The 26,132-nt window shown below is 38.5% G+C and overlaps 1 protein-coding gene across 3 annotated transcripts in view; it reads left to right on the forward strand.

Moving 5' to 3' along the window:
• Smad2 (SMAD family member 2) overlaps positions 1 to 26,132 on the forward strand; it is a 68,342-nt gene that overhangs the window by 12,307 nt on the left and 29,903 nt on the right. For all 3 annotated transcript variants that reach the window (XM_028783200.1, XM_028783198.1, XM_028783199.1), the window contains exon 2: positions 13,570 to 13,857. In XM_028783200.1, coding sequence (XP_028639033.1) covers positions 13,622 to 13,857 — 236 coding nt within the window. In that variant the 5' untranslated portion in view covers positions 13,570 to 13,621. The remainder of the gene's footprint in view (positions 1 to 13,569; positions 13,858 to 26,132) is intronic.

Consider the following 26,132-nt stretch of genomic DNA (forward strand, 5'->3'; position numbering starts at 1 on the left):
CCTTTCCTTTCCTTTCCTTTCCTTTCCTTTCCTTTCCTTTCCTTTCCCTCCCTCCCTCCCTCCCTCTCTTCCTTCCTTCCTTCCTTCCTTCCTTTCTTTTTTGTTGTAGTTGACATATTTACCCTTAAGTTTCTCTTAAGCATTGTTATTTATTGTTGTGTGTATGGCCATCAGAGCACATGATTGGCTCTGGAATTGGCTCTTGTCCACCTTTTTGTTGGTTCTGTAGGAAGAGATAAGGCCATTTAGCTTGCATCAGCAGCCCTCCTCGGTTTAGTTTTTTATTTGGTGTGTGTGTGTGTGTGTGTGCACAGGCCACAGCCTCAAGGACATCGGGTGTCTTCCTCAACCCATCACTGTCGTATTTCCTCTGTGGAACCTGGAACTTCCTGTTTTACAGCCTCCACAGCTGGTTCATACCTTTTTACTTAGGTGCTGGGGATTCAGACTCAGGTCCTCATGTTTGTGCTGCAAGGGCTCCACCCACTGAGCCGGCTCCCCAGCTCCAGATTCTATTGAAGTAAAAAATTCATGTGTGTTTTAGAGAGTACTTTGTATTGTATCGTATGTGTTAGGGACTGCCATTTAAAGATATTTGAAATTTCTCTTCCCTTTGTAGCTTTAAAAAGAATAATTTGTATTTGGTTTTTCTCTCTCTCTGTACCTGGGACTGTACCTAGAGCTTCTTACATGCTAGACAAATGCTCTACCATTGAGACATCTCTCCAGCCCTGTATTTGTTTTCTGTATTTACCACCTGCTTCTCCATTTCAACTTTTGCCAAGTATTTTTTTCTTGCCAGATTTCTCCTATTCTCTTAAAATGAAATGTCAAGCTTTGAGGTATTTTCTCATCTGGCCATGCTGTTTTTATGGCTGTTGGCCTAAATGAGCTACTTTATCCAAATGCTGTTTGCTTGTTTACTTTTCCCAGACATAGTCTCCCCATGTAGCCTAAGATAGGAACTTGAGATCTTCCTGACTCAGCCTTTTAGTGCTCTTGATTAAAAGTATGTGCGGTCATACCTAATCTAGCTTTCATGTGGTGACATAAATTGCCAGAACAGACATGGGTTAGGTCCATTTTGCCCGCTGCAAACATAGACATGTCAAATAAAATAGATTACATAGTTTTTCATGTTAGTCGAAAAAGGAAGAGATGGTAGAAAAGGTAGGTTAAAAGTAAAGCTTCTTCTGGCATTTGGAAACAGTCTGCTTCTGGGAGATATCCTGCCTATAGAGGAACTAGGAAACACTAGTTTTCAGCTGGATTTTAATACCACAAGAAGGTGAAGCAGAATAAATGTAAAAAGAAAGTACAACCATAGTTAAATGTGGCATAATGTACATGTAAGTAAGAGTGCTAGTCTGTCTTGAAAATCAGATGATACATAATAAGTCCTTACCACTCATCTGCCTTTGGAAAGGCAAAGAGTTCACTCCTAGCACACTTGGACAAGTACCACCTTTTAGCAGATATGGCCAGCTATTGTACTTGAAAGTTCATCTTGTGGGTTGCTTTATGTCAGTTAATAATTTTGTTTTGGTTGTATTGACATTTGGGCATTGTTTGTGTATTCACAATTCACACTTGTCCCTTCACATGTATGTTATATACTTCTGGATGTCACAGGACAACTTAGAGAAAGAAGTTGGTTCTCCTTCTATATATGAGTTTTAAGGATTAACTCAGGTCATCAGGCTTGGTGGCAAGTGCCTTTACCCTGAGAGTGCGTGATATTCTTACATCTCACCAGCACTCTTGTTGGTGGACATTTAAGTTACTTTTAATCTTGGGATATTAGAAATAGTGCTGCAGCGGATAATACCTTTGTACTTCACTGAGTATTGTACAGCTATGTCTTAGATTGAGAGTAGTAGGTCAAGAATATCTGTCTTAAAGAAAAGTAATTTTAATTATCTTTTTGCATAGGTAATAGTTATGCATATAGTACAAAATTCAAAAGCAACAAAATAGGAAATTGAAGTGCAAAGCAATTTCCCCCTTACCTCCTACCATCAGTTTTACTTTCCAGAAATGTCACTATTATTACTAGTTTCTTCTATATTTTGGAGCTCTTCAGTTTGGTATGGTAGCCTTTAGCCATGTGTGGCTCGGCAGCTCTTACAGTGGTTAGTCTGATGTGATGGACTGTGAGGACTCTGAGGATAGAGGTACCAAACATAAATGTAGACTGTCTCAGTATTTCTAACACTCCAAACCATCACAGTAATTACAAAGACATACTTCCAGAAGCACAAGTGGTGAAGGGAAAGAGTGGCCAAAGCAGAGCAGAGCCCACTTTATACTACTGTGGTTTTGTGAATGACACACAGGCACGTGCACGAGTGGAAAAGGTAAGTTGGACATTATGAAAGTTAAAAGGGTTTGTGCATCAAAGAAAAGAAAGTGTAAGATAATTCTCAAAATGAGATTATAGTTGGAAATGTGTATCTTATGAAGGTTTTTTTATTTAGAGTATTTAAAGAATTTTAGAACAAAAAAACCCCTAAAAGATGGGTAAAGGACTCAAATGGACTGTCCTCTGAAGATGTACAAATGGGCAGAGGCATTTGAAAATACACTCAACAGCACTGATCACCACTAAAGCAAACCAGTGAAAGCTACTTTATTGCTTGGAGAAGAGAAATTCAGGTTGGCAGTAATCATTCAGTTAACTTAGTTCTGCCTTGAGAAAACCAGAACCTTTAAAGTCCTTTTATCTGTATGGCTTTTTTCCCCCTTAACTTCATGCTTTGTCCTCAGCATTGTGACTTTTCCTTGTCACCAGCTGCGGGTCAGGTAGGTTTTGACCATTTCCTATACTGCACTTGGTGGACCTTCTATGTGGAAGCATCTGACTAGTTTCAGGCGGTTTTCTTGGTATCTTTGGCCCTTCCTCTCCATCACCTCTGTTGTATTTCTGGAGCTCCTATTTGGACCTCGGGCCTCAGCCCCTCCTGTTTCCTTATCTTTCTGCTCTTTTTGCTAATACTTTTGGGGAGTTTTTATGTATTTTTCTTCTTAGTCTGTTGCCATGTATATGTGTGCGTGTGTGTGCATGCGTGTGTGTGTGTGTGAGTGATTTTTCTGTTCCCAATCTCTGCCTTCGTGGAGAAATTTAGTTTACACTTAGATTTCTTATTCTCTACTCACCCTCTGAGTGCATGCTGCTCTTGCTTTGGTGTTGTCTTAATTATTCTGTCTTGATGATTGACTTTTTCTCCCCACAGTTTTTTTGAGGCTCCCCTTTTCTGTTTTTATTTGCCTTTTTTTAAAAAAAAGATAATTGTGATTGCTTCACTAAGAAGGGACAAAAAAGCTGGACAGAAACAGGAGATTTGGGGGAAGCTTGTCCCATTTAAGTTTCACACCTGAATTTGTTTGTAAGTTCTCAGGGCTCATATGTGTATGTCTTCTCTGAGGTTGGTTGATGCTCTCTTGAAGAGTCTTAAGAGTCTGACCATCAAGGTAGAAGTCTGGTTACTCATGTTTAAGAGGCAGAAGCCAACAGGGGACAGGGCATGGGAGTGTCTTTAGTGTGTACTTGTGCACATTTACTCTGTTCCCTGGTGAGGGCTTGTGTTTTATCCACACAACAGTGAGACAGAAGCAGTTACCTGAAGAGAGCTCTGAGTTACTTTTAAGAATCGATTTCCCTAAGGATCAGTTTTCATAGCTCTGTCAGTTTTATTTTCTCCCTCCTTACCCCCAGTTTCAGCTCTACTAAAACCTTGTGAGTTAGCTTAGTGTTTCTTAGCTTCTCCTATAGCTAAGCTAGAGGTAATTGTTTCTAAGTTATTTACAGTTAGTATTTGTTTATTTCTTACCTATTAATTATATTCCATTTGAAGGTTTTTTGTATACTTTAATATTTCACACCAGTGTGTTCAGATGTATTAGCCAGCTACTTTAAGTGTTATTTAGTGGTATGTATGTGTGTATGTGTGTATCACTTCTACCTTACTTAGTCTTATGAGACTTTTTTAAAAATTTTAATTCATGTATTTTTAAAGGGAAGTATGGGTTGTGCTAGGCTGGTCTTGAACCTCTAGACTTAAGAGATCATTCTTTGTAGCATCCTTGTAGCTGAGATCTGCTGTGTAAGACACTATATCTGGATCCTTTATTATTATAATTCAAAGTTACTTTTATTATGCCTTTTAATGTAATCCACCGATGAGGTCAAGTTTTCCATTCAAACAAATTTAAGAGTCACCCTTTGAAGAATTAAAATAGAATGTGTAGTTTGATAAGTCAGTGAGGGTAAGTATATAGAAATGAAGAAATGAAATGAAGAAAAATTGCTCATAGGGAGGGATGAGAAAAATGTGAATAAATATATAGAAATTAAAAAATATAAAATAGCTGGGCTGTGGTGGTACACGCCTTTAATCCCAGCACTTGGGAGGCAGAGGCAGGTGGATTTCTGAGTTCGAGGCCAGCCTGATCTACAGAGTGAGTTCCAGGACAGCCAGGACTGCACAGAGAAACCCTGTCTTGAAAAAAACCAAAAAAAAAAATTTATATATATATAATATGTCTATAAGTTTTTGTTGTATTAGTTACTTTTCTATTGCTGTGATAAAATACTATGATGGAGGCAACTTACAGAAGGAAGGACTTCTGATGAGTCAGAAGGGTTTATGGGTCCAGAAAGAGCGAGACTCCTTCGTGGGATGTAGTGGGCCAGTGGCCGCTGGCAGCCGTGATGGCTGAAGCAGCAGCTGAGGCATCTTGAGAGGCAAATAGGAAACAGATACCTGGGTGTAGCATGTAGCTTTAGTGGTTAAGGTACAGTGGTATTTGCCTCAGGTATATGGTACCAAAGAACCAAAGAGTCAGAAAAACTGTATCAAGGAGGACACTATATGTATAAATCCGTTCCAAATAGGCTACTAGAGCTTAAATGTTAATTGTGTTACACAAGTACAAGGAAAACCACATGGGATGATCTTAAAGGTAGAAGTGATACACACACACATACATACACACACACACACATACATACATGCATACATACATACATACCACTAAATAACACTTAAAGTAGCTGGCTAATACATCTGAACACATTGGTGTGAAAGTATACAAACAACTATCACTTGCTGACTGGAGGCATATAAAGCTTATGTAATGGAATATGTATGTGACTGCCGTGAGTTAAGAGAAAAGATAGTGAATATGAACCAAAGGTTTCTAGGAATAGAATCTGAATAGTCGGCAGTGGCAGATGTCCCCAAAGTCCTCATTACAACCCCTGTATATGAAACCTGTCCTACAAATACAGAATGTCATATATTAGTAATAATTGAAAAAGCTCATGATTTCTGGAGGATTGGCAATTGGTGTAAGTACTTTGATAGTACTTGGTAAAATTGGACATGTGTGTTTTCTCTACCATTTCTCCTTGCAGATAGCATATTTCAAGGTGATGGCTTTATTATGTTTTTAAAATGTTACAAACTTAGAATCAACAAGTGTTACCTGTCTTTTTTTCCTTTTGATTTTTAACATTGGTAGGTCTTAGGATCTGCTACCTTGGTTCTCCTACTCGGTCATGGTTCTTTAGAGAAACAGCAGAGTACAGCAGACAGGGAAATGTCTCAAGAGTTATGCGCATGGATGCACATTAGGTTGCAGAGAGAAGTGTGTTTGCCATGGACTCTTGGTTAAAGTTTCAAAGTGCTTGCTGCAGGACCGCATTCATACAGTGTAGAGAAGCACATGTACCAGACTATCTGCAGGACTAAGAGTGGGAAACTGGAACTCAAGCCGCTGCAAAGAAGAGAATCACTAGGCTTGGGCCATACATGGACTGTGTGAGCAAGGATATGGATCTTTCTTTATGTATAGGTTAGCACAGATAGTTGCAACATTGAGTGAAGAAAACCAGTTGACCTGAGTGTGAGGTTCAAGATAAGCTTATAAAGTGTACATAACTTTGGATATATGATGTGACAAAACCCAGAAGTTAACAGTGGCAGACAGGATAGTTCTTCCTGAGAAGTCCCTGGAGGGAATGGGATTAGAAAGATGTGTAGAGCTTGTTAACTATATTTGGCATGCTTTTGATTATTTTGATTTTTTGATTATTTGATTTTTATTTTTGATTATTTGATTATTGCACAATCCTAATATTTCCTATGGGTCAAGGATAGTATTTAATATGAAGTGTGTGTTCTGGAAATGGAACGTAGGGCAGCACACATGTTACACCTGCTCTGACTACAGTGACAGATTCTCAGAACCTTAACTGTTTGATTTTTTTTTTAAAGCATCCATCTCAATAATAATGATGCTTGAAGGAATAAGTAAATTCAGCAAAATGTATGAGACCTTTGTGGAAAAAATTTGAATGACATATTGATGGATATCCAGTCCAAAATAACTGTAAATACCACATTTTCATATACAGATGTATTCTTCATAAAGTCACTGCACTTCTGATTGATCTTCTGTAGGGTTTTTATATGGAACGTGTACATTCCAGAAGATAACATCAAAGCATAAAAAACCATCCTACTCATTTGGCGAGGGATTTTTTTGTTTTTTTTTAAGAATGCATATTTTCGGGTATCGTCTACATCAAAAGTGGCTTAATAAAAGAACAGTTGAACACTATATAAAAGAGGAATCGTGGTTCAGTAAAGTGTAGATAATGCTGTTTGCTAGAGTTAGGAGGGAATTATTAATAATTAGAAGACTTTGCTAGAAACTCAGGATAGTCAGACCTTATCTAATTGAAACTTTCCAGTGAGTAATCTTGGACTCTTAGTTTTACTAAGATAGTTTTTAAATGTCTTTGGCATCAAGGCTGTCTTTCTGTTCTTTAAAAACCTGCATTGTATAAGTATCATTTATTGCAGGAATTAGAAACAGGTAGCATCTGAACTTAGTTCCTGAAGATGTTAGCAAACAAAATAAACAAAAAAGAAAAAAGCCCAACCCTCTATGTCAGTGAGCTTGCTACCACACTATTGAAGAAAACCTTTCTTTTCTGTAAATGACATATTCAAGTTTTTGTGGTATGATTAGAAGTTGAGTTTTATTTTTGTTCCATTTGTATTTAACTTGGAACAAATTGCCATGTCTTGTCATTTTATTTTCAATGCATTTGCATTTTAAGCAATAGCTAAATACTTTTTATTTAAAGTACAATAATGACCACCCAATGTTAGTAATTTGTGTTTAGTATTGCTGAAAATGTTATGATATAATGTAAAAATCATCCAGAGAGGGTCAGCCAGCCTGGTCACTGTGATAGGAAAAGTTACTGCTGGTAACTGTGTCCTTGGTTCCGGATTGGTCATAATTCATCTGGTACTATGCAGAACACTAATAGATGACCACACGGGTTATGTGATTCACATACCAAAACAGGTTTAAATTTAAGTTGTTTTCATTTCACATCTTCACCCCTAATAGTGAGAATCTGCTGGGTTTTTTCTGATATTAAGGAGAATCTCTTGAGGTTTTGCTGATGGTAAAGAAGTTTAATTTTCATTTGTTTTTTGACTAAATTTTTGTGACTGAGATATTTGAACCCAAAGTTGTAGGCACAGATTTTTTGCAACCTATTTTTAATGAGGGTTCAACCTGTCCTCTATCTTACTACCCAGCAGAGGTAGTGGAAGAGAAAAGTTATTAGGATGTGGGGGAAGTGGTTAGTTCTTTAGGGGCAAGCTCCATCTTCTTGGGCCGCTCCTATATTTTGCTGCAGACCAGCCCTCTAGGCAGGCAGACACTGGGCATGAACCGGCAACTGTAGTTGGATCATGAAGAGGCTGCTAGGCCCACCAACCCACCCGAGGAGAGGTGGCAGAAGCAGCAAGCTGCCACAGGAACATTGTAAGCAGTTCTTGGGCAAGTTTCTTTAAGTGGCTGCTTTATCACAAGTTGAGCTCAAAATGCTATTTAAGGTGAACCAATACATGTGTATTGTTAGCAAAGAATAACAACCAAACCAAAGCTCAGTGCTCTTCTCCCACTATCTGTGGGATCATATTTATACTCCTTCATCCTGGGTCTTTTCATGTGTTTTTTATATCAAAATATTCTTTCACTTGTGACCGCTTCAGGAAAACAATCTTTCACGTGTTTGCTTTAGCAAGACATCCTTTTACCTGTGTGCCCCAGCAAAACATCATTTGACATAACTTTCCAGAGAAACTAGAAGTTTCCACTTCACAAAGTATAGAAACTTAAGGTAAAGTCTTAGAACTTTTCTTTTTCTAACAATTTTTCACAGGCACACAGATCAGTCACTAACCCAGAAAGATGATTTATTCTGAAAGATTAAATTTTCAGTAGCACAACAGGCTGGTGGCTTCGAGACAGATCTTGGGGTTGACTGGCCTGCAGTTGTGTCTGGTAACCTTGGTCTCCCTGTTCATGTGCCCTTTCTGGCCTCTTTGGTTCTCCTGTATTTTATGTGGCCCTAGCTGTGTGATTGGCACATCTAGTCTTAACAGTGTGTATAAACTGATCCTGGGGCTCTGGAACGCTGCCCCCTGGTGTTCTCGATGGTCTTGAATGCACCTGTGCATACTGCCTGCCACACCAGGAAGCAGAGCCTTTGAATCATAAATGCCTACATCCAGTTGGATATTAAATTGTTCCTGAAATTACTAATTTAGCAGTCTTTTTGATAAACACAAAGCCAACTTGACTTTAACGGCACTCTTTTTTCTGTCCATGCTTCCAGTACCCACCCTAGTGATTAGCTCTGATACTGGTGACTTAAGAAGATTTGGTGAACTCCTAGTCTGTGGGCTATTTGTTTGAGACTTCTGTTCTGGTGTCACTTCTGCAGTACCTCTCCCTTCCAAAGGTTGAATTGATCATGTTCTCTGTGCTAGGAAGAGACTGTGTCACATGGCATTCCACAGTTGGATTCCCTAGAGCATACTTTATGGTACAGTAGGAACACAACAGGGCCAAAAGTACCCTTTGCTTCCTGCTAGGAGTATGAAGGTTATCATGTGTCTGATGGGGTTTTATATGTCTGCCTTTTTGTCAAGTGGAGCTTGGTGCATTGTGGTGCTTGCTTATGTTTTGTTAGTCAACCCTTGTTGACAGTTTTAACAGCTCCTGTCAAGTTCTGATTGTTTTCTTTATTACCTTACAACTCCACAGCTGAGCAAAACTTACCTGCTCACTCGGTCTGCTGTGTTGCTGAGGAGAGTTCCAGAATATTACTTGCAACATTTTTTGGGGGGATGTCTGTAAATTGTAAAGCTGTCAGTGCTCTCCACGATACCATTTGACTTCCAGTCCCTATCCACCAATGAGTTTTGCTGAACTTACCCTTGAATCTGTTACCTGAGGGCTGAGATTACAGGCCTGTATCACTATATTCTCCATTTGTATAAGTCCTTTTTTGGTGTGTGGGCATGGTTTTATTTTTCTTTGAAGAATTTGTTTTACATTTGTTATTTGAGAGACAGGGAGCATATGCTATGGAGTGCTTATAGGAAGGAGGACAACTTGAAGGAGTGGTTTTCTCCTTCTATTGTGTGGTTTCTGGGGATGGAACTCAGTTTATAGGCCTCTCTTTTCCTTTTTCTTAAATTTGTCTCTGGGAGTCTTTAGGAAGGCACTGTGCCATTTTATGTTTGTATCAGCAGTATTTCACAGTGCAGGGGTGTTCCAGTCTTCCAAGGTAGGCCAAATGCTCCCCACAGATGTATAGGCTGCAGTGACCAGAACCTGTGAATGTTACTTTATATGGCAAAAGGGACTTTATACATACAAAAAAGTTAAGATCTTGAGATGGGGTCATTAGTTTGGATGATCTGGATAAACCCTAAATGTAGTCACGTTGTTGTTATTAGACACAAGTGGGAAGTTTAATGACAAAAAGGAGGTGGCAGATGTGAGCTCAGAGTGTTGTCCTCGTAAGTGAGGAAGGAAAGGCATGCAGAAGGACCCTTGTTCTTAGCATCATCTGGTACTGTCCTAAACATTTAGTACTGTCCTAATGATGTGAAACAGTATTTCATTTGGGTTTTTTTCCCGCCCCCCCTTTTTTTTTTCATTTGGGTTTAAATTTGCATTTTTCTGATAGTTGGTAGTACTAAACACCCCCTAGTATGTTCTTTTATGCTCTTTAATTAAATGTTTGTATTTTTCCTCTTATTTAGCAAACAATATTTCTTTGCTTTTTTTTTTTTCTTTTCAGTTTTATACATTCTAAACTATAGTCATTTGTCAGGTATATGTTATAAAGTTTGCCCCAGTCTGTGGCTTGTCTACTTACCTTTCAGGGTAACTTTTATATAAGTTTTATTTAGCTTAGATGGTTTACTTTATAGGAATTTATGGTTGGTGCTTTTTAAGTTTTTAAGGTTATGAAAATACTATCCTCCAAGAGCTTGAGATTCTGCCTAGCCATGAAGAATGAGGAAGTGGTAGATGCTTATCATTTACATGCTGAAAGTTGTTGAATAGGAGGCTGACTTGGTACCTTTAGTGGAAAGTAGGCTGTAAACATTAGGCTCTTCCTGAACATATTGTTAGTCTAGAGTTGTAAGCTTTCCCTTTGTGCCCACTCCATATTACTAAGGCTTTTTAGATTTTTATTTAGTTTAGTTTTTTTTTTTAAGTATTGAAATAAGGTGAGGTAGGTCACTTAGTTTCCTTTTTCATTCTCAGAGTTGGTTTGACCATTCTCCATCTTTGTTTCCATGTGAGTCTTTGCACTGCTGGTGGGGAAACCCAGCTTCACTCATGCTCTGCAGGCACCACTCACTGAACTTCACTGCCTGCAGCTCCACGTGCTGAGACCTTGCAAACCAGTAGACTAGACAGTAAATAAGCATAATTAACATTTCTTCTGGTATGTTCTGGGATCTCCACCCTGCACACACCTTTGTGGTTCAGTTTGGATACTTTAATTTGGCCTGTCTTCCAGTTCACTGTATGAATGGATACAGAATGACTTCAGGAAATAAAGTTGGTGCAGATACTTAGTTACAGAGTAACGCTGTAGGTCATGTAAGCATGGTGTGAGAGTGGGTGCAGGTGTCTGCCTGTCTGCTGTAAACAACACAGACTGGAGGAAGCTAGAGCAAGGGTGGACAGACAACTTAGTAAGTGTAAACACGGACGTGCTGGGTGTAAAACTTAAGTCACAGAAGTGACTCATAATTCTATCAGGTTGCTAATATCTCTGGAGAAAATGGTTATTTTAGGTGACTTTCAAGGCGTTTTTTTTATTATTATTATTATTTTTATTTTTATTGTCCTCAGTAGATAGAGCTACAAAGAAATCTTAAACTTTGCTTAGTAATCCTAGTTTTAGAACTTACATTGATTGGTTGGTATTATTTTGAGCTTTTTTCCATATATAGTAAGGTAATACAAGTGACTATGTATTTCTTCAAACCAAGATTTTCAGTATTAGAGATAGGGAAACAAGAGTAAATCAGAGTTACAGTTCAGTAATGGACACAGACTTCCTCCAAACACACACCTGTGAATGTGAATTTATTTGGATAAAACGATTTTAAAAAATGCACTTATGGATCTTGAGATGAGGTTGTTCTGAATTTTATTGATGGACCCTAAACCCTGTGGCAAATGCCCTTATAAGTGTTTGTGGTGATTTATGACAGCAACTCCAGGAAACCAAACATAATGGACATTAAAATGAAATACTTACCATTGAACCTGGCTTAGCTTAAATAAAATAAATGTGTTTTAGGATAAACAGACAGTCCTAGTTGATGAGTGAAAGTTCTTTTTAAAGAATTAAATCTAATAATAGATGAACTAGGATGAGAAAGCAATCCTAATAAATAGATACGTCATTAAAAGATCATATTGCATGAAGGATGATGGAAGATGTTCTTAGCCTACAGACTGATAGAGTTTGTCACTAGCTATCACAACAGGTAGAACATACAGTGTCTTGTTTTAGGTTGAAATATAAAGTGTGCATAGTTAACCTCCTGTTGTACAAATAGAAGAATAGTGACACCACAAAGAAAACAGTTAAAGGATGTAAACTCACATAGAGACTAGGTGTTACTTCCTGAACCAGTTTTATGAAGAAAAAGAAAAGCAGAGGGTAGGAATTGTTCTAGATTTAAAACAACTCAGGAGGCAAGCTGTCCAAATCAGTTGCAGTGTCTGTTTTGTACTTGGACTTAAAAAAAAAAAAACAACATGAAATTTTCTTTTGACCCATGCAGGCAAATGGTGGATAATAGATGATTCCAGGCTCTGATAAGGATCAAGAAGAGGGTCTCTGTCCTTTCCTTATGGATACTAAGTTATAGGGTTAAAATAACTATCTGAGATTTCTGTTGTTGTTGTTGTTGTTGTTTAAGGAAAATTAAAGTAGTACCATATCTTAATCATCACAACAAGTGGCAATATTGCTATTTATAAAAGTAAATAATAGTGTATAAAATTGTGTTCCAACCTAGTCTCACTGGCATCTTTATCTCTTTCTTGGAAATACTCCATGAAACAATAGATGCAGTAGATCAGGATGATAGAGACATGGTATTAAGAAAATAGCAACTTCAGCTTACAGAGAGGTTAAGGAGGTTCCTAGGACAGTAGTAATGCTTCAGGTCAGAGCGGGAGGATTCTACACTCTAGGATGTGAGGCTGTATACAGAATTAAAAACAGTCAGTTGATTGACATTTTAATTGAGAGACTGGTATAGAATAAGAATTTGGTGCTAAGTGTGTAAAAAATAAGCAAATGAAAAGACAATTCTGGTAAGTACAAAAAGGTATAAAAATGTGTTTCAGTAACTTACTGCTAATCTCATCAGATAATATACACATAATTCTTATAACTACAAATGGTTTTCCTAGTGAGGAAGATAAGTGGCAGTATAAGGAATTAGCCCATCATTTCCTTAGGGAGTCAATAGCTGACCCCTGAGGTTGACGCTTGGAAGAGTTCTCTTACAAGCCTGTTACTTTGTATAAGATAAAAGATATTATACAATGGCACTTTGATATAGGAAGAAAAATATGCTTAATTTTACTGTGTACATCATTTGATAAAGATGAAAAGGGTATTAAATAGTTGGGATTAAAGGGATTTCTTAAAGCAGATGAGGCTGAGTAAAACCTTTTCTTTACAAATTTTTTTTAAATGTCCTCCACTCCTTACTGTTGGGGGTGGAGCAGTTAAGCCCAGAGCCTATTTTTGTTAGGCAAGCATATTACCACTTAACTATATATTCTCCAAGACTGTGTTTTTGTTAAATCTTTTGAGAATAGACTGAAGTCCTAAAAATGTGAAAAACTTGGTGTTTGTGAAAATACCTTAATCTTATCAAGTAGCCTTAGTAAAATGAGTTTTTCAGAGCATTGACAAAGATTTTGTTTGCAAAACTGTATTTGCCCAAGATTTGAGTCTTCTTGATTTTCAGAAGAATTTGGTGCCACAATACATTTAAAGTAGTGAAGACAGCATTTTCATCAGTATAGAAAGAACTTCAAATAAGTGAAGAGTTTGAATTTCTGTTGTGTGCCATTTGGTAACATTGAAATCACTATTTTAAGTTAGCTTTAAAAATAATGTTCCAATGTCTTTTCTAGGGTAGATTTACCAGGCTGTTTCTGAGTGTGGATTGTTACCCTTGGTAAGAAAATGTCGTCCATCTTGCCATTCACTCCGCCAGTGGTGAAGAGACTTCTGGGATGGAAAAAATCAGCTGGTGGGTCTGGAGGAGCAGGTGGTGGAGAACAGAATGGACAGGAAGAAAAGTGGTGTGAAAAAGCAGTGAAAAGTCTGGTGAAAAAGCTAAAGAAAACAGGCCGATTGGATGAGCTTGAGAAAGCCATCAGCACTCAGAATTGCAATACTAAGTGTGTCACCATACCCAGGTAAGTGGGCGGGCACTGTGCTGGGTGAGGGGCCTGCAGCACTCCACGTCATCTGTACAGAGTGATTAGAAAAGGAAACTATTTTGTTCTGTTAAGCCTTGAGTATTTTACGGATTATTTTCTTGGGTAGTGAATTTTAAGCAATACTGAGATACAGTGTTTTATCTCTGTTACTTAAAGTTACATGCTATTCTCATCTCTGACTGAAAACAATATTCACTGAATAGAAGTTAAACAGATATTCAAAACTACAGCTAACAAGTGCTGGCTAGTAGTTTCCTCCTGCCTTGGTCAATCAGTAAATAGTTAGAAAGGCTGCTAACTCCCAGTGAGACACATTTTTAAGAAAGGACAGTAGGTGAGACAGAGTCTCAACTTGCATGGTAGTTGGAAGTCTTTTCACAGGCTGGCGCCTTACACTGGAAGGACCTGTTCTTAAGAGGTTGAAAGTTTTAGTATAATTGTAATCATTCTATAGGTCAGTACAGTGGTTACGAGGATTGTGACAGGTGTTTTGAAAGTATGTTCCAGTGTATGTTACAGCTTTGTACGTTATAGCTGCATGTGTCTGTTCAGAAGACAGAATTTCCTGTGGTGGCAGTGCCTTAGGTGAGGGCTGGTTCTGCTTGTTTTTAGTGAGCTTTGAGAAGTGCACACCTGATGCCTGTAGATAGTGGGGCCCAGGAACACCAGACTTTCTGCTTGGCGGATGTAGTAGTTTGTTTTCTGTCTTGTTTGATAGACTAGCCATTTCTTTTACTTTGTTTCATGTATATCTTAAGTTTGTTTTTATCTTGGTTTATTTTTACATATGATGATGAAGTGCTTGGTGTGTGTACCCTATTGTTCTCTAGACAAATGGGGGTGTAGTGGGGAGCAAATATAAAGTTGCTGAGGGAGATTTACCCATTAAAGAAGTGAACATAGTTTGAAATAGTAATGAACTCAAAAGAAGACAAATGCAGTAATGGGATAGAGAGCATCAAGGTTAAAGGTTAAAGAGGCTGCTTTGGCTTGGTAAGGTTTGAGCTGATCTTTAGGGAGCAGCAACTCACTGTGACAGTATAGCTGGAGGAAAGGGCCAGCGTCTGGATTCCACTGTAGTGATTGCCTTCCTGCATTGAAGGACTCACATGGAGGGAGAATAAAGGAGGGAGAAGGAGTTCCCTTAGCATTTTAGGGAGCTGGAGAAGTTTAAATGGTTGACTAAATAACAAAGGATCAAATAAGGATTGTTTTTTTTTTAACTGCATTTTAAAAAAGATTATCTTAGAAGATAATATCTTAATATCTTACTGACAGTAGACAAGTGCGGAGGAGGAAGAAGTGGTGCTGTGTGCATGTGAGTGAGTCTGTGTATTTAGGTGAATAGAACTCTGAAAGTCAGTTGTAACATTGTCACAGTCTAGTGCAAGATGAACAAGATTGGACTAATGGACAAGTGGAGAGCACAGGACTCTGATCGCAGGTTGGCTAAGATTAAGTCAAGCTTTAGTTGTTGGGTTTTTATTGTGTGTTTAGTTGTGTTTTTGTTTGTAAATATTTAAGCGTCCACTGCTTGGCTGGTAAGCACTGGAATTGCTTGCTATAAAAGAAGGGGAGACTTAAATAATTTTCCAAGTATAATACTTATTAGGAAAGAACCATGTCCAGGGACTCTATCCAGAGGAAGCCGTGGGAAGCCTCTCGGGAGTCTCTTTGGTGAAAACTAGAAATTAGTAGAGACTAGAAATTTGGTAGAGCGTAGAAATTAGTCAGGAGAAACCACTGTGGGATGGAGATGGTGGAAGTTGGGAACAGAAGCATTGGTGAGTTCATTCTCTGTAGGCAGATGTCTTTTGGGTATAACCTGAGGGACTAGTAATGGTAAGGGTGACTCTGAAGTAGCAAGGACCCACAGCATGCTGTGCAGACTTGAGACTGTACTTATATGTGACTTGGAAAGATGGGATTGTTGAAAAGTCTTAAAATCAGAAGACTCAGAAGGCAGCTTAGTTTTGTTTATCTCTACAGGGGTGCTTGTTTGTTTGTTTTTGGTTTTGCTTTTGTTTTTATGGTGCTAGAGATAAACAAATTGGGGCCTGTGCGTGTTAGCCAAGTACTCTATCACTGAGTGACATCCCTAGCTCTTTCCCTGTCTCTCCCTGGGTGACCTTGAACTAGAGAACTTCCTGTTTCAGCCTCTCGAGAATGTTAGGGTTGTAGAAGGTATGTTATACTAGCATGGCAGTGTACATGCTGCTTGTGAGCTTATTACCCATGTGGACACATGGGGCCCTGAGGTTGACATTGACATGTCTTTTCTGATCACTTTTCCATGGTAGTTTTTGAGAGTCTCTTACTGTCCCTGGAGCTTGCTGTCTCTGAGAGGAGGTGGGTCTCGAGGTTGGAGTCTGGAATAGGAGTAGGATCCAAGTCTCCACTGCTGTTGGAGTGAGTGAGCCAGAGTGGAACTGGTGAGGAGTGGTCCATGGGCTATATTATATGAGAGGTCACCATATAGGAATGGCTTCCCTGCTTTTGTATTTTGCTTGAAATGTACTCTTACCCAATTAAATATTACCTTAGTTTTACTGTCAAAATTTACTTGAAGTTTAGAAGCTTATTTGATTTACTATACTTTTTTAAAAAAATATATTTTTATTTTTTGAGAAATTTATGCAATGATTGTTTCACCTTCCATTTTTTTCCAAATCTTTCCAGACTTACCCCTACACCCTTCTCACTGGCTTCCAACTTTGTGCTCTTAAAAAAAACAAAAAACAAAAAAACAAAAAAAAAACCACTGATCGAGTTTGTGCTGTTCATATACACATGGGTGTGGGACATCCACTTAAGCATGCTTGACCCACAAGGGACCATACCTTAAAAAAAAATGGACTTTCCCTCTTCCAGAAGACATTATCTGTAAATAGCTGCTCAGTAGGGGTGGGGACTTGTGAGCCCCTCCCCACTCCCTAGAGAGTTAGCTGCCTTGATCTTGTATAAATCCTGTGTGGGTATGTAAGCTGTGTGAGTTCATAAGTATAGTAGTCTTGTCATGTTAGAAGACACTTTTAATCCAGGCCTTCCCAATCCCTGACTCTTAAAATATTTCCACTCCCTCTTCCACAGCAGTCCCTGAGCTTTGGGGTGAGTGTGATGCTGATCATCCCTCATGGCTAGACACTCATTCTTTACACATTGACCAGTTAGTTGTAAGTTAGCCAATGTCGGCTCCACGCAGAAAGTCTGATGAGGGTTGAGAGTGGCATGGGTGTTGATGTAGAGACTTGGAGGGCAGTTTGATCCTGTGTCCGTTTAGTAGAACAGTAGTAATGAGCTCACCCCTGGAGCCTGTGAGCTTCCCAGCCGTAGGGTTGGGCCAGAGTCACAGTAGCAGCTATGTGTTTCTTCTGTGGAACACATCAGAAAACTCTTGGTTGTCTAATGACATTCATGCCACTACTACACCTGCCCATGGGCATGTCTGGCCCTGTCTGTCATTATTGTGGTTCCCTTGCCTTCTAGTACTGTGAAAGCTAACCAACAGGAAAGACGCTTCCAGTCATTCCAGCCTAATTCGCCATGCCCTGTGACCATAGTGTGCTGTTTTAAAATGTAGATTTGTTTGTATGGATTGTTGTTGGTCAAAAAAAGAAAGAAACTATAGTTTCTTACATTGTAGTTTGATGGTGCATATTTTAAAACTTCTCAGTAGAAGTCAGTTAGTCATTTCTTAACTATTAAATATTTTTAAACAATAAATTTAATTGAAATTCAGTCACCTCATTTAGTGTAAATATGAAGATGAGAGATGAGAGTTGAAAAAGAATTTCATAGGTAATCTAAGCCCAATTTAAACAGTTATCTAAAATATCATATAAAATGTATTTAACCACATTCACTGAAACTCGAAGCCTAAAACTACAAGGTCAATTGGTGGAAAACATGCTGGCTTAAAATATAGCAAGTGTTTACAGCTAAAATACCTGTTTTGTTGACTTGAAACACTTTCCCCTTTGTGCCCTTTGCCCCACTAATATTAGAATGGGATTAAAATTGCCTGGGGCAGTCCTGGTTTTCTATCCTTTTGCTCCTCCACCTCCCGCTGGTTCAGAGGTGTGGAAACTGCACTATTAACAGCACTAGTTGCCTGTTTGCACCATGATATGCAGTAGCACAGGTGGCTCAGAGCAACTCATGTAGAACTGGACCTCGAAGCCTAGGCCAAACAATTGAGTTACAGGAAATATTTACATCTGCATCTTTAAGATCTGGGAAGAGGAGAAAACTTGGTCATAAAATCAGAATGGTAGTTGACTCAGGGAAAAAAACAAATAAACAAAAAACCTTTTAGTATAATCTAGCTACAATAAAATAAAGCAAAATTAAAACCTCTGATGGGGCTGAGCTATAAAATATAGCACGTTACTGTGAGACCTAACATTGCAATGTCATAGTGGCTGTAGCCGTTGTGCATATGAATGTAGGAATGCAGAATTCACTTTTCCAAGCTTGAGGTAGAAGGGCTTTGATCATGTAATTGTTTTTTTAGTCTTTCATTCTAAGGGAACAGTGAAAGATTTCTCATGTTCTTACAATGGTTTTTACTATAGGCAAGAAAAGTTTGAAATCCTGTTTCTTGAACTCTGATAATAAAGAAAACTACCCAACTTGTTTTATTCCACAGTTGAACAGGAATGGCAAAACAGACAGCTCTACTGATCTCACTTGTAGACAAATGCAGAGTTACAGATGCTAACTGCAGTTCATTGGTTTATTCCAACAAAACCCAGATAATTACTGAAGGACAAGGTGAAGTTTATCATACACCAAAAGGTGCCCTATGATAGGAAGTCTCCTTACACAGTACATGCTTAGGTTTAAGAAGGAATTAGGCATCATCTTGATGAATCAAGAAAACTTTCTATTAGACTCACTGGAGAAACTAAAAATAAGTATATTCATAGTTTGATGAAGAGTGTATTTAAAATGTTAGGTTTAAATGATTATGAAACTTTTAAAAGAGAGGTCAACTAAATTTTTAGTGGTATTTATTTATGGATGGAAAGAAAAAAATGTTCTATAATCTTTTCCTAATATTATATGTAAAAGTGTACTTTAACTCTTAGAGTTAATACAGTTAAATGTTTAAATAGGATTTAGGGCAATTTAATTCTTATCTCCTTAATATACCTCTTGTTCAGGCTGGAGAGATGGCTCAGCAGTTAAGAGCACTCACTGCTCTTCCAGAGGTCCTAAGTTCAATTCCAAGCAACCACATGGTGGCTCACAACCATCTGTAACAGGATCCCATGCCCTCTTCTGGAATATCTTTGGTGGGCTACAGTGTACAGTATATTTTTCTCTGTATCATCATAGTTTGTAGTTCAGGTGCTGCTGAAGTTAGCATGGCTTTTTGGTGTTCTTTGAAGTCAGTTTTTCTGTTAAAGGGCAACTTGAACTGGACCTGGTAGCAGAGACTCATGAATGCCACAAAAGTCTGGGTTATATAACACAGCAAGATCCTATTTCAAGGAAAAGAAAACAAAATCTAATTTAAAAAAATTAAAAGACAAGTCTGTTTTCTCAGGATTCTTTTACACACACACACACACACACACACACACACACACACACACACACACACACACACGTTGTGGCACCAGAAGATGTAAGAGAGTGTTACTTAGAACCATAGAAGCAATGTGTGTACATGGTTGAAAGTCAGCAGCCTGGAATATACTATTAGGGGAAAAGCCTCACACATTCTTCTGTCACCCAGTTTTCTGCTCCTGTGAAGTCTTTGTTGGTTGTTAGGCTTCTGTCCCTTCAGGATAGTAACTTTCTAGTGTGGTCATTGATTGATATTTGGTGGTTTTTTTTATTTTTTGTTTGTTTATTTGTTTGACTGGTTTTATTTTTGCAGTTTTTAAACTTTAAACAGAGAAAATAGAAAGAACTTTGTTTAGATTGTCAACTTCTTTTCTGGCTTCCTATTCGTATGCTTTTTACTTGTCTGGGCAAACTGGAATAGTCACAAGAAGTCATTTGGAACCCAAACTGTGGTATTCTTTTATTTTTCTTAAACATGTCAGAAGAGAAGTCCTCATCTGTGCATGGGGATGGGGTAAGTTTGGTTCTGATTGGGGATTTCTGCATTTGCTTTAGATTGCCTGGCTTTGAATTAGCTTACTCAGTACTGAGAAGTGGAGCGCAGTGCAGTGGGTGTGGCTGCTATTTTATTGCTTCCTTGCTTGGTATTATGGTGTGAGGACTCTCTCAGTCCAGTTTCTGGCCTATTGGAATTAGTGTGAGAGTTGTAAGCTATAGGGCACTGGCCATGAATAAGGTTTATTTTAAACATTCATATGTATTCTATGTCTCCACTTTTTCTTTTATGTTTTTCAAGAGAATATGTATTAAATTGTACTACCCATCATCTTGGTAGGCAGCATTGTGTTGCATATAATTTAACTTAATTCAAATATGTAGTTTATTTGTAAAACCAATGAGATCAATGAAACTATAAATTCAAAAGTAGAACTTTGAGGTTGTAAGTAATGATACCTTTTATTAGCTTTAGCATGCAATTACAGTTTTATATGTTCTGTTTATAAATTGTGAAAGTGCTTGAGTTGTGGTTAAGGATCCTGTAAAGTACTTTAAAGGGCACTTTGGAGACTTTCATGGTTTCCAGATGCCTACATTTATGGTTTTTAGGTTTTGTAAGGGGGTCTCCTGTTACAACACAAAGTCCTTTATAAATACAATACGTTCAGGCATAGAACTCTGTGTGTGTGTGTATGTGTGCACGCATGTGCATGTGTGTGTGCGCCAGTTACATGCCACAGCATTTGTGTGGAGGTTAAGGACAACTTCAAGTAACACCCTTGCCTTCCACCATGTATGAGACAGGACTTCTTATTTTTTCCATTGTGTATGCCAGGCTAGCTGGGTCCACAAGTGTTCAGGATTTTCCTGTCTTTGCCTTCCATTTCTCCTTAGGAACTCTGGAATTAGATGCTTGTATTGTATCTGGATTGTATTTTATGTGAGTTCTGGGGATTCCAACTCAGGCCCTCATGTTTTTTTTTTGGCTTTTGGTTTTTGGTTTTTGGTTTTTGTTTTTGGGTTGTTTTGTTTTGTTTTTTTGTTTTTTGTTTTTTTTTTTTGCAACAAATGCTATAGCTCACTGAGCCATTGCCCCAGCCCGCACAGGACTTTTTTTTTTTTTTAATCATTATTTCATCAGAGAAAATACACCTGCCTTAGGATGTTTGTTCATTTATAAAAATTAGTGAATTATTCCCAGATTAAGTAGCCCCTGTAATACTTATTTTTAACATCTAGGGCAAAAAGCATGATTCTTCTTGTGCCATAATTTATTGTGTTGGCTTCAGTGATAAACTCATTCTAGCTAAAGTAGTAGTGATAAACCTTTTGTTTTCCTAATATCCTTAATCTGTTTCCAGTTTTAACTGGAGCCATTTCAGTTTGCCCACATCATTCCTGTATGGCTAACTACATTTTGGGAAGATCATTATCATTCAAGGTATCATCTAAGAGTAGTATTTGTCTCCCTTCCTGTCTGTAGGAGAGTACTTAGAGGCTTCTGTGTCCACTGTCAGGACAACTTGAAGTAGTTTGCCTTTTCCTTTAACCATGAGGGGACCCAGGTGTTAAGCTTAGGTCATCAGGCTTGATAGCAAGCCCCCTTTACCCACCCCACTGAGTCATTTTGATGGCTCAAGGGTTACTATAATTAAACGTGTCCCTCATGCGTAGACTGTGTAAAATGGGTTCAGGAGGAGAATCCCAGCATGAGAACTTGCTTGGAGAAAGTAGGATCTATGATCGTACACCTCCTTCCCTTCAAACTGAAGGTCTTCAGAATGGCTTCTCAATTTGTTAGGTGTCTGCTGAGGTTTGAGAGATGTGTGAACTAGTACCTGACTTCTTGGAGAAGCCTAAAAAGTGAAAGGCTAGCCAGAGCTGTCCTTCATAGTATTATAGTAAAGAAAGGTCATGATGAGAGTGGCCTGCCTTTTTAGATATGATGGGTCAAAGGTGCAAGAGTCATCCAAGGGGCTGGATAGATAGCAAGATAGTGAAAGTTACATCGAAAGGAACAGCTTTAGGTCAAACTTTAGGTCTGCATAGTCTAGGCAGAACAGCCTGAGAGGTTAGTCCCTGAGCTACTAAGTCAGCATTAGGATGCTTGCCTTCTGCAAGGTCTCACCTTACCTTGTCAATCAGAGCCCTTCCTGTTTGTTAGTCCTGAGCTTGCAGGCTGTAAAAGTGACACCTGAACTGTCCTGAGGAAGGTGGAGTACAATTAAATATGGAACAAATTTTTCATTTATAGCAGGCAGAAAATTTGATTTCTAAAGGTATTTGTCACGTGTGCGTGACTGGACATGACTAGAAACCTCCTGATAGCTTTAGGAAATACAGTTTGAGCAGAGCTTGTTGGGGAACAGTACTGGGCAATAGGAGGGCTTTCGCCAGGGCCAGCTTGGTACATGTGTTGTCTTCTTTTGGAACTGAGAGTTCCAAGTTGATAGCTGGGGACAAAGGGAAATGCAGATTGGAGGGACATCACAGGCATCTAAAGGCAACTGTGGCTTTTTAGCAACTTAAACTATTTGACCATAGAAGTGTCTATTAAGAGCCTATTTTATGATATACCATCTTTAATTGGGATTCCCTTCTATTACCATCTTTCTACCATAGTGTGTGTGCATGTGTGTGTAAATGCTTGTGTTTTCAGGTATAGGGAAGACAGAAGTGACAGTGGATGTCTTCCTGAATCACTGTTTACCTTATTTTTGAGACAGATTTCACTGAATTGGAGCTCACTGATTCAGCAAGACTTGACGAGTCAGTAAGTTGCAGAATGACCTGTCTGTCTTTCTAGGTGTCTGCTGTTGTGCCTGGCTTGTGGGTGCTAGGGTCTAAACATAAGTCTGTCATGTTTGAGTGGCAAGCACTTCACCAACTGAGGCACTTCTCAGCCCTAGCTTAATTTTTATTCAACAGCTCTGCTTTGGGGTTGTTGTAGGACATATTGTAGGAAGTGTCACTTTGACACTCTTGCGAAATTGATCCTGAAATGAGACTTAAAACTTGTTAGGAGACACTGGTTGAATCATTCATCCTGGCCTTTTTCTTTTAAAGCTGTCTTTTAGTATATTGTCATATATTGAAAAAATAATATAGAAGAGTTTCCCCAAACCAGGCATGATGGTTCATATCTTTAATCCTGATATTACAAAGGCTGAGGCAGGTGAATCTCTTGAGTTGGAAACCAACCTGGGTCTACATAGTGAGTACAGGCCAGCCAGAGCTAAGTAGTGAGACATTATCTCAAATAAATAACTAGAAAGCTTTTTCCTTATTGCCTGTATATGGTGGTTTATGGCATTTGCATTAACAGATGTAGAAGACAGGTGCTCTACCTAAACATTTTGATCTCTGTGTGGGAACCCTTGCAGTATAAATAAGAGCTGATTTCTGTTTGGTGGTATGCTAATTTTAGAACACTTGTTATCATATTATAAAACACGTATTTGAAGGAGAGTAGGTATGTAGAAGTCAGAGGACAGTTTACAGAAGTTCGTTCTCTCTTTCTACTGTGTAGATCCTAGGGTTTGAAAGCAGGTCATCTGGCTTGACCTGATGCTGCTTTCCTCAATGAGCCATCTCTCAGGTCCATAAAAGCATTTCTTTACAACCAAATTACAGCATTGCAAAAATGTGTACTTTGACTTTTATAAGAATCCATTCTTTATTATGGTCCCTGTCTTATGTCTGGTGTATATTTCAGATTTTTCTGCATCTAAATTGAAAGATAAAAATGATGCATTTTTAATTAGGATTTTTTTCAATTTGGGATACTATTTTTTGAATTATTAAAAACTATATGTGAAAATTAAATTAGAAAATCCATATGCTGTATTATTAAAGTTAAAGTCTTTGTACTCTTTTCAACATTAGCTATATTTTTTTTAAGTAAAAGTTCATAATTTTCAAAGGGCTTAAAATAAACCCAGAAACCATTTTTAGACTTGATATTAGATCATTTCCATGGCCAAGGATGCTATATGTTTGTGGGAGTCCCGTTGTTAGTTTTCAACTGTTCAAAGTCAGGGAACATCCATGAGGATCTCAGATAGCATTGTGATAACATTTAAAGTTAGACATGAAAAATACTGGGGACAGGTGCCCTTTTGGGCCTTTCAACATCAAAGAATGGCTGTGCCAAACCAAAGAAGGGATCAGGTGTTTGAGTATAATCTATACTATACTCACAGTGTAAAATTAGTGTGTAGCTTTCAAAATTTAATCATTGCAACTCACTGGTTTAACAACAGTGAAGCTTAAAGGTTAAGGTCAAAAGCATCTTAACAAAATTCATAGTCTGTTTAGACTTCCAGCAGATTGTAGTCTATCTGATTAAGGACATTGAAGAAAAGAGATGGCATTCATACATTTAATTACAGAAGACCTTAATTTCTCTAAGATCAGTAACTAGACAAAAATATCTATTATTCTGTCTCAGTTCATTATTTCAGTGGAGGAACTGATCAGTTCAGTGAGTTAATGAAAAGGAAGATGGAGTGGATCACCATTCTTTCCGTGACATGATTGACATAGGAAAAAGCAAGTGAGTAAATTCAACGAGACTTGTTGTCTGTCTGAAGCCAGTAATTTTTTTATAAATACCAGCTCAGACAAATGGAAGTGATAAGAAAATAATTGCATCTGTAAAACTAAAATACCCAGGAATACAGTTTTCTTAAAAGATAGAAGATCTTTATATGACAGTGTAAAGCTTTGCTAAGAGAAATCAAAGGAAAATGCAAGGAAGAATCGATTTTTATTTAGCATAGCCAAGGTCTGTCTTCTTTCAGAGTGATCCTGTGACACTTAATGACCTGCATGGAGCTGCAGCTGCATAAGGTGATGGAGAAAGGAGAGCAGACAGATTTAGATAGCATTTGCCAGGTGGGAGAAGACAGTGAGTGGTCTGGTAGGTTTTCTTTTATGCAGGATAGCTAAAGTTCCAGAACCCACTGTCTCTGTCCTGAAGTACCACAAGCCAGAGCTTTGGACAAACATAGCACTGAAAAGTGAGACCAGAGTCCCAGCAAGGAGTGAACTACATAGGGGAACTCAACATATCTTTAAATGGTGTTGAAGATGATTGGCTGACCACATATGTGGGGCAGACTTTACAGCAGCCTGCTGAAAATTTAAGAAACAAGTCTTTTAAAAGAAGGGTAGAGAGTGATTTGTCTTGCTCAGAGTGCCATTTGATTCCAGCTGGCCAAAACAGAGATTGATGGTGGAAGAGTACGACTAAACTTAGAATCATCACAGACACCACAGGTCCAGCTTGCAACCCTGAATTACTCAACTGCAGGGAAAGAAAACTTGTCTCTCTTCCTTGTGGAGTGGCCAACCAAGACACACCTTAGATTTTGAAGCTGCCAGATGATAAATTGACAGATAAATCAATGTTTCTTAGTTGAAGCACTCAGTAGTATTGGTTAATGGGCTTTAATAGTTCAGTGTGGTGTTGGCATAAGAAGAAATAAGTGATGTAAAATAGATTGAAACATGTCTGAGGGCTGAGGAAGTGGTTTAGTGGGTAAAGTGCTTGCCACCAGGCCTGAGGTTCAGCAGTCTGAGCTCAGTTCCAAGACTCAAGCACACAGTGAAAGATTGAGCTGCCTCTGCCTCCCCATGCTGGGGCTAAAGGTATGCACTGCTGTGTCCAGCCTACATTGTAGCTTCTCCAGCTATAAAATGGCATATAATAATTTTTTAAAACAATAGATTTGGTCTTTGTCAGTGTTTTTTACTCATTATTTACCTATATCTTTTGCTAATTTGTTAAGATAAAGATTCCAAAGCTCCTTTCTTGGTGCTGTAGAAGGACCATGAAAAGTCTATGGAGGGGACTGGGAAGAAAGCATAAGCAAGCATGAGGACTTGATCACCTCAGCACATTTTGGGGAAGGGAGAAAGCTAAAACCCTGGGACTCAACTGACAGCCAGCCTAGACAGCTAGGTGAGTTCTAAGCCAGTGAGAGACTCTGTCATAAACATAAGGTGAACTTGGTTGGGGAGATGGCTCAGGCTGCTCAAGCCTGATGACCTGAGTTCAGATCCCTAAAAGTCATGTAAAAAAAACCCAATGCAGTAGCAGCAGAGTCTGCTATCTCAACATAGCCTTATTGGGAGGTGGGAGGTGGGAGGTGGGAGGTGGGAGGTGGGAGGTGGGA

The sequence above is a fragment of the Grammomys surdaster genome, unplaced genomic scaffold, assembly GCF_004785775.1.
Source record: "Grammomys surdaster isolate TR1022 unplaced genomic scaffold, NIH_TR_1.0 1036, whole genome shotgun sequence".
NCBI lineage: Eukaryota > Metazoa > Chordata > Mammalia > Rodentia > Muridae > Grammomys > Grammomys surdaster.